Source organism: Benincasa hispida, unplaced genomic scaffold (assembly GCF_009727055.1).
Source record: "Benincasa hispida cultivar B227 unplaced genomic scaffold, ASM972705v1 Contig395, whole genome shotgun sequence".
Taxonomy (NCBI): domain Eukaryota; kingdom Viridiplantae; phylum Streptophyta; class Magnoliopsida; order Cucurbitales; family Cucurbitaceae; genus Benincasa; species Benincasa hispida.
This window is the reverse complement of record NW_024064831.1, coordinates 363,876-372,912: the sequence shown is the minus strand read 5'-3', so window position 1 is coordinate 372,912 and position 9,037 is coordinate 363,876. Positions and strand designations below refer to the sequence as shown.

The 9,037-nt window shown below is 32.9% G+C and overlaps 1 protein-coding gene and 1 non-coding gene across 6 annotated transcripts; both read right to left on the bottom strand.

Moving 5' to 3' along the window:
- Window positions 1-3,238: 3,238 nt before the first annotated feature.
- Window positions 3,239-8,195, bottom strand: LOC120069439 (protein KOKOPELLI-like). 5 transcript variants are annotated; one of them, XM_039021197.1, is made up of 4 exons: window positions 8,083-8,195; window positions 6,097-6,197; window positions 5,751-5,850; window positions 3,239-4,822 (listed from the first exon to the last, which is right to left on the bottom strand). In XM_039021197.1, exons 2-4 carry the CDS (start codon window positions 6,111-6,113, stop codon window positions 3,410-3,412), a joined length of 1,530 nt encoding a protein of 509 aa, XP_038877125.1. In that variant the 5' UTR covers window positions 6,114-6,197; window positions 8,083-8,195; the 3' UTR covers window positions 3,239-3,409. The 5 variants fall into 5 exon arrangements, with proteins under 5 accessions (XP_038877125.1, XP_038877124.1, XP_038877121.1 ...); XM_039021196.1 differs by having other exon boundaries at window positions 5,751-5,828; window positions 6,097-6,308; window positions 8,083-8,193; XM_039021193.1 differs by having other exon boundaries at window positions 5,751-5,828; window positions 8,083-8,189.
- On the bottom strand, window positions 7,889-7,982 carry LOC120069449. The gene has a single exon (XR_005479534.1). It is a non-coding gene; the product is annotated as a small nucleolar RNA snoR31 (small nucleolar RNA).
- Window positions 8,196-9,037: the final 842 nt, after the last annotated feature.

Here is a 9,037-nt window from a genome sequence, read left to right as displayed (position 1 = left end):
GAAACAAACTGTTGTTTCTCGTTCTAGCATAGAGTCGAAATATCAGGCACATGTTGATGCTACTTCTGAAGTTTTGTGGCTTTGCTGTCTTCTGGCTGATATAGAGCTCCTCATGCCTCTGCCACTATTCTTCATTGTGACAATCATAGTGCTATTCAAATTGCTCATAATGATGTGTTTCATGAACGAACGAAGCATATTGAGACTAAGTATCATTTTGTTCGTCATTATCTTCAAAGCTCCACCCTGCGTCTTCAAGCCATATCTACGACCGAACAACCAGCTGATATCTTCACTAAAGCATTCTCTCCTACATGCTTCGGTTAGTTATCTTGCAAACTCAAGTTGGTTTCTACTTTACCATCTTAAGGGGGGATGTTAATTGTTATTGTTATAATTGTTATAAGGGTTGTTGAGTGGTTACACTTTTATATGCTTTGGTTATAGATTTTATGTATCTATTTTTAGGTAGGCTTTTGTATATAAATACCTATGTATTTTACCAATCAAAATATACAAAAACACAGTGATATACCAAATTATTTACAAATATGAATTGTCAACTCAATCGTGAAAGTTCATTGGAATAAAACATAGATTAAAAGAGTTTTCAACAAAAAATCCCAAAAACAAGCACAAGTCCTCTAAGGAAACTATGAGGCTGTGTTGAACTATTTGGTGGGCTCGTAAAGGTTACACCAAGGCCCAAATTAGCAATCTTGCTCAACTCAAACCAGCTGAAGGAAAATCTTTCTCTGAATACCGTGTGCTAAAAGCACAATCCGTGTGAAGGCTTGATCTGACCTTACACGTTGATGGTTGGGATTAGACCTAGGTACTTACACAATCAAATTGTTTTGAATGACTATCTTTCATTATTCTTTCTTTCAGATCAGAGAGCTTGAGAGAAAAGAGAGAAAATAGGGGAAATGTTATCTATTTAGCTCGAGGAAGAAAACCGAGAAAGAGATGATGATTCAGTAAGCAAGAAGTGCAAAAGGAAGAAGAAGAAGAACACCAATCTTTAACATGGTTCAGCAACGACAAGGCCTACATTCATGAAGGAGCTAATTTGTTATTCAGTCTTGGAGAGATTTTTGGAAATTACAAATAAGTTGGGAAGAAGAACTTTCTATTTTCAGTACATTTATGAGTTAGTTATGATCTATATTTATAGAGCTTTACAAAGTAATTATAACATACTTGTAAAGTTTAATTTGAGCATGTTCTCCTTAACAGAAACTCAACCAAAATCCTTTCCCCCAATCGAAATAACTACCTTAGCCACTTACGATTCTTGGAATAAAATAATGTAGAAACTGAAAGAGGGGAAGAACAAATGGATGAATGCAGAGAAATTTCATATGTTTTTTAAATAGGACGTGTGCAGACTTTATAAAATTCAACATAGCGCTGTGAGCATATGCACGTGGCGCTGAGCCCATTATCAATCCGTCAAATTTCATAGTGTCGTGACACTATTCCAGTAACTCATATAGATAATAAATCTAAATCTTAAGCCCTTCGCTTTTTTATCGAGACACAGAATGTTCCAACTCTTCCAATGATTTCTTCTTTAAATCTCAGAAGAACCAAAATTGAGCGCACATTATCCGCGAATCCATACACGTGCAGAGTTTGTTTGACAATTATGGCGAAGACAAAATCAATTGACATAAACTGTATTAGTAACCACCAGCTTTATAATTCGAAACCCCCAACTCCCAATTGTATTAAAAAAATGAAATAGGATCAAGGTTTAAAATCTCAGTGCGGATGAAAATATCGATGTCTTAATTTTACGAAATTTTGATGAAAATATCAATAAAAATTCGATTTCGATGGATATTTATGAAAAGTTATAAAAACAAAAAATTACAAAAAATAAATTTAAATTATTAGATAAATAATATTTATTAAAAAAATTAACATGCCTATTATTTATATTTATATTTATATTAGTGGTATTTGATGTTTATTTTTTTGTGTTTCTAAACTTTTTCTAAGATATAATAAAAATATCAATTCATTCTCATATTGATATTGAATCTATAGAAACGTGAACGGTCGACTAAAATTTAATATTATGAATAAGTCTAAAAGTAAAATGCAAATGAATAGTAAGAGTCAAAGGACTTTTTTGAAAGAAAAATTAAACGAATCAAGTTAAGAATAAATGGGCATAGACTAAGTATATCTTTAGAGTTATTAAAAAAAAATATTAAAGCTTTGTTTCTATTTTGCTTGATTCCATATGTTTTTTCCTATTCAAATTAGACTTTACCTTCTAGATCTTTTTTTTTTATTAGCCCCTTTCACAAATTTCTCCCTCCAAATTCAAATAGAACCTAAAACTCTTTTGAATAGGTTTTACCTAAAGTCTATTCAAATTAGATTTTACCTTCTAGATCAAAATTTTCCAATCTTTTACTTTCATTCATAGTCGGACTAATCTCTCTGTTCAAGCAAAATCACGAAAATTGTAATATTCATATTCAAGCAAGAAAATTATGGATAGTCTAAAATGGGAGAGCCAAATGAAACTTGACCTAGATTTTAAAAACAATGATTTTCTTTTTTCCTTTTGTTTACATCGTTTTTTATGAAATTACCAAATTCACCATGATTCTTCTTCCTCATTGCTCGATCCTTCTTTGATTCTTCTTACTCATTTCAATTATGATACTCCCAAAATGACCCTCCCCACTTTCTCTTCTTCCATTTCTCGATTTGTGCTCTCCGTTGCAAACTTTTTTCTAAAAAAATCAAATCTACGTGATGGAAGATGGAGCTTGAAAAAATAATTTTTCACAGTATGCTTGCGTTAGCAAAAGGTCAAATTTCGTTTGATTTCAAACAATGAGCCAAATTTTATTTATACCCCTAAAAAGAGGCCATTTATGCAAAATTCCCATGGAAAATCGTCCGATAGAAATGACAAATTCAACTATAACCAAGTATTTATATCATAAATAGACACTACCAAAAGATGCAAATAACTTCTCATTGATAAGTATGCAAATTGATGTTATATTTCTACATGTTCTAAAGTTTGACCATCAGCTAAAAGATGCAACATGATCATGGTTCAACTTTACATAAAATTATAATATCAAGGTTGAGGTTCAATTTCCTACCTTCCAAAAAAAAATAAAGGCCAACATATGATGCATAAGAATTTTTCAATTTGTTTAGAAGGATAAAAGACTAATTTATTAATTCAAGTCATTGTTGTGAATTTCTTAATTTCTGTAGAAATCTCCATAAAAAATTTGAAACTTTGATATTCTTGTCCACTATACACACAATATTTCTCGACAAAAATGTTGAATCAAGCTCCATAGGGAAGCATAAAAATCCCATCTTGGCTTTGTAGAAAGAGAAACATAACAAAATTGTCCCATGTATTCTAAAGCTTTGCTTTTTTATTTACATACCCTATTTTCATATGCCCTTTATTGGGCAATCTCACTCCACGCCTATTACGAAACATTTTCCACCAATGCAATTTCTTCACACCCTTCTTCCCACATTTCATCCCCTTAACCCCTTTCCTTTTCATGGCTTTTGATCTCCATACATGGCTTCTTAGCCCTTCTGCAAGTGCCTGAAATTTCCCAACTTGGTTCTTGTAACACACATTTCTAATGGCTCTCTTCTTTACCTTCTCATTTCCATCTTCTTTACTTACTAATAATCTTTTGTTATCTCTGCTATGGAAGATCTTCCTTAGCTGCTGCTTCCACATGAAGTTATTGCTGTTATGGTGATGGTGGTGGTGATGATGGTGGTGGTGAAAGACAACGCCAAGTTTGTTTTTGAGTCTCTTGAACCGTCCTAGTACTTTCTTCGACTCTGTTTTCCCCTGCTTGATGTAGAATGTTTTCGTCAAGCTACTTGATTTTGAATCGGTTGACAATGGATCATCTTGGTGACTTGGGGAAGAAGGGTTGCTGTCGCCGTCATTGGCAACAGTTTCACTTACGCTTGTTTCTTGAGTTGTCCAACTTGAAGAAGAAGATGAAGCTGATTGAAATTCCGAGCTTGTGAATTCTGATTCTTGCTGTGTAGCAGCCAGATGGGTCTTGCTATTAATTCGTTCATTTCTTGTTTCTTTGGAGGGATGATGATCTAGCAAAGTTGGCCCCATTACCATTTGACCATATGAATTTTGGTTCCTCTTTGCTTGCTGTTTACTAGTTTGATTCAGTTTCATAGCAGGCCTGAAGGTTGCCTTGGATCCTACTGAAGTATATCCAGATTTATCTATCAAAGTCATTGGATTTACAACTTTGTGTTGTTTAGTTATATGGGTTTCAATGGTTAGAGGTTTCATGGCCTCATCATTGGTTTGACTCAGAGGTATTCTAAATCCATGAACATACTCGGAACAATGGTTCGCCGTTTTCGGCTTAACTTTCTTCTGTTCACCAACAAAATGGCCTCTTCCTTTAATCGGCTTAGTAAACCGGCTTCTTAAAGTTGACGGACCTGTCCTTGGGTGAACATTCTGTTGGTTTAATGACTCATTCCATTGGAGAACAGACTGCCAATGGCATCTTGTTTTCCTTCTTTGACTAGTGCAATGTTGCAGGGACAAAATGTGGAGTTCAATTCTTCTGAGTGCTGAACTGATGCTATGTGATAAGTTATTAATGGCAACATTTGAAGCTGAAGCTCTATCCCTAATCTCTGGATTTCCCATCTTTCTTCTAGTTTGATTATGTTTCATCCATTCAGGAACTTTATCGGCCAGTGGCTTTACCTGTTTGTCGTCTTTGTGTAGAAAATTGTCGAAAATGTTAGAGTTTGTTGCCAAGTCCTGTACAAACTCGAAAGAGAATATATGTTACTAGACATCCATGAAATGCAAACTAAACTTTCCAAGATACTTATTCGTAACCATTTTGTTTTTTTGTTTTTAATCTTAAAAAATTAAGTCTATTTTCTCTTATTATCACGATGATTTGAACTTTCCTTAAATACAAGAGTTAAATTCTTAGTCGAATTTCAAAAACAAAAACCTTTTTAAAACTACTTTTTAAAAAGTTTTCAAATTTTGACTTAGTTTTTTAAAACATGGATAGGGGTGTATAGTTATCGATCAGAGTCAGTTTTCCTATTAAACTGCCACCAAACCAACTATTATAATCAGTTTAATAAATGTTCAGACCATCCTCGATTGTTGAGGAGTGCAAAGTCGATTTTGCTTGATTTTGTTCTTTAAAACTTTTTTAAAAATTATCGGTTTGGATTTTTCCCAAACCGACACCAACCAAACCCCTCCTCTTCTCCAATCGACAACCTTCCTTTCGGTCAGTTTTGGTTGGTTGGATCTATTTTCCAATCTATCATACTCATTCCTAATGGATAAAAAATACCCAACAAAGCAACCAATTTAGAGGTAGAATAAGTGTTCATAGACTAATTTTTAAAAATCAAAGACCAAATGATTAACAAACAGAAATTTAGTTTTCGATTTTTTTGAAAATTAAACTTAGCTTCTACTTCTAAATTTCTTGCTTTAATATCTATTTTCTTTTACAAATGTTTTAAAAAACCAAGTCAAATTTTGAAAACTAAAAAAAAAATTAAAAACCATTTCATGTACTTGAGAAAGATATGGACACCATTGTAAAAAAATTAGAAGGAAATACTGAATTTTCAAAAATCAAAAATAAAAAACGAAATGATTATCAAACAAAATCTAGATAAATTGAGTGCAGTGGTGGTTATTTTGGAATACAAACATTTGAGAGAAACTCCAGAACTCCTGCAGTAGCATCATCAAGCAGATGCTTCAACAGAATCTGAGCCCTTTCATCCAGCTGCTTTGACAATAAAGCCAAACTACAATAGTCAAATATTCAAGTAAAAAGCTCACTCAAATAGTCTTATGGTAAACTAAATCCATATACAAATCACAAGGCAGCCAGTAACAACTTTATCTTCAAAGTTCAGTACAATTAGAGAACTATTATAATGATTGAACAACTCTAATTCTCGTGATACAAGTTAAGAATAAGTACCGATTGTTCAATAAAGTAAAAATGCAACGAGAATAAGAACAAGAAGAGTAATCTGTCAGAAGCTTACAAGTTCGGAATTTGCATCTCCCAAACAACTCTTCAAGAGAAGGATGTATAATTCCCTCAGTGCCAGGAGATCGAGATATAACTTATCAACATCCATATTGTCTGATAAAATACAGACCAACTAATCAAGCTTCAGAATAAACTTAACTCAGGTAGCAACTAATGATAACAATGTGAATCCAACTGATAAACGTTCATCAAAAGCTCAGAATCCTATAAATTAGTACCAAAATTGTCTGATTAAAAAAAAGTTCAATCTACTTCAAACTTTACACTTCAATAGCCATTTGCAATTAATAGCTCTGCAAAGCCAAATATGAAAATTGCCCTAGACCAACCAATAAAACCATCCAAAATACCAACTAATACAACCTAGCCGTAACAGATAAAAAGCTCTCCTACTAAACACCAAAATTCCCAAGTTCAAGTAATCAAATGCATCTGCCACACCACTTCACCCAAGTACAGTGGAACAATTGAACTTTTCTCCAAAAAGGAGGGGAAAAAAAGAATAAATAAATATAAAATTCCCAATATGTTTTCCTATTGACTATGCATCATTCTTTCAGATAATCCCCTATCAAGGATGAGGGGATTTAACACTTTGTTAAACACAGTCAGTACTCCCAGTAAAGAATGGCGGTGATCATACAAGGCCGCTGTGTCTCAAAATCCAACATTTGCGGGAGAGGCAAGCAGTAAAGACTTGTTTGCCTACTTGTTACAATCTTCAACGTAGGCACATCGAGTAAATTGTTAATTGTTTCCATAATATATGGGTGCCATTTGTCAAGTGAGGTCCAAAACATCGGTTTAAAGACTCGGTTGTCCATTTCCTTCAAATCAATGATTTTCGTTAACATTCAAATCTTGCGGATCCACTGACGGACATGACTTGCCTTGGATACGATTAATTATTCTTTAGCATATCAAATCATTTATCAATCTCATTTAGTAATCATTTCATTATTTTTCTTTTAAAAAATTAAGTGTCTCATGATGAATTACTTTGATTAGCATCCTTCTTAAATACGGTAATTAAATTTATAGTCAGATTCCAAAAACAAAATCAACTTTTTAAAGATTAATTTTAAAAACATTGGTAAAAAGTATATAACAAGGAATGAAATATAAAGAGGTAAGTAGTATAGTTATCAAAAACAATAGTAAAAAACCAAAAGATTACCCAACGGGACTCTAAGTTATTTATTCCTCAATAGCAAAAAAATGTGTTTCTTCTTTGGGATTTGACCCTCCAAACTCAGAAAAAAGTAATGCACACATTGGCTACCAAAAACAGATCTAAGAAGATGAAATACAACTATATTTTCTTGAATTACTTGTGTTTTCCTTCCTATAAACCAAGCGCACAACAAGAGAGGATGCAAAGCCACTTAAAGTTAAAGTCAAATATCAAATACTTGCATTGTTAACATTATTATGCAATTGAAATCTTACTAAAAACCTAATGATCCTAAAGGGGAACAAAAAGTCATTTGTTTTACCAAAAAAAAACGATACTCCAGTGAAAACACATTTACTCAAAACATGAAAACATTTCAACATTCCTCAACAAAATAAAAGTTATAAGAACTATATTTGACATTGGAAGTATCGAAAGACAACCAAAGTGTTAAAAACAAATCTGACCACAAAACAAGAGAGAAAATTATGTAAAATAATAAGAATAGGTCAAGACTTGTGCGTTTACCATCAGAAAACTAGGAAGAAAATGGAAAACAATGAATATTTCTTTAAAAAAGAAAAAAACAGAAATGGATTGAAAGAGGAAAGTAGATTCAGAAGCTAGACGTAACATCAACAGATAATGAATACATTATCTCAGATCAAGTGTTGGATTAATAGTATTTGCTTCATCATCATCCACTGATTCGTGTAAAGAATGTTGCGATGGAAAATTCACAAGTAAATCACAGGAAACGAAACAAAAATTATCAAAATGTATGGAAAATGAGAAGAAACTCACAAGAACAAAGAGCGTTCAGGCGGAATAAAGATGGCATTAGATTAGAAGGGGAAGATGGAAGTCGCGTCAAAAGAACCGTAACCATGGAAGTTGCGGCTTCTGAAGTTTCACATTGGGCCACTTGATTAATTTATAGGGAGCACATGATTTTGCCCTAATTTTTGTTTTGGTCACGTGGTCAGTCCGTGACCGAGTCCATGCCTCTCCCAAGTGACACACTACAGTGTTTTTTCTTTCAAAATCATCCCCTATGTAGTGGTCATTCAAACTGTAAAAATTGAATCGTTTCTAAAAATTAAATTAAATCGAATAAAAAATTCAGTGAAATCAAAAAATGCGGTTCGATCTGGTTTGAAGAAATTTTGAAACCAAATTAATTCAATTTGGTTCGATTTCACTTTCGAAAACCGAATTTGAAACCGAATCGAACCATTTTTAACTAATATATATTTATTTATTTATTTAAAAAAAGAGTAGTAAAATCGAATTTAAAACCGAACCGCTTTTAATTTAAAGAACAAAACCGAACCAAACCGAACCGTTTTTAAATTAAAAAATAATATAACATGGATTTTTTAAGAATGCCAAAATCGAATTTGAAACCAAACCGAACCGCATTAAAAAAGAATATGCAGTTTGGTTCGGTTCGGGTTTGGCAAAACCGAATTAAAAAAGAATATGTGGTTCGGTTCGGTTTCACATTTTAAAGAATTTGGTTCGGTTCAGTTTGACCACCAAATCAAACAGAATCAAACTGTTTCCACCCCTAATCATCAGCATCACCATCACCATATTATATGTTAAAATTTTATTTTGGTCCTTCTAATTTTTAGATTGGTTTAATTTTAGTCTCATACTTTAAATCCCTAATTATAGTTCCAAAATTTTATGTGCTAGATTTTGAGCTCAATATTTGATCCAGTTAGGGGTGGAAATGGTTCGGTTTGGTGGTCAA

What these genes read in the sequence shown, in the direction of transcription:
- LOC120069439 (XM_039021193.1), bottom strand. Translation starts at nt 8,167, where the DNA reads ATGGTTACGGTTCTTTTGACGCGACTTCCATCTTCCCCTTCTAATCTA. An exon ending in CCTGAACGCTCTTTGTTCTT is followed by an intron (nt 6,198 to 8,082) that starts GTGAGTTTCTTC and finishes GTATTTTATCAG; the next exon opens with ACAATATGGATGTTGATAAG. An exon ending in TTCTGGAGTTTCTCTCAAAT is followed by an intron (nt 4,823 to 5,750) that starts GTTTGTATTCCA and finishes GAGTTTGTACAG; the next exon opens with GACTTGGCAACAAACTCTAA.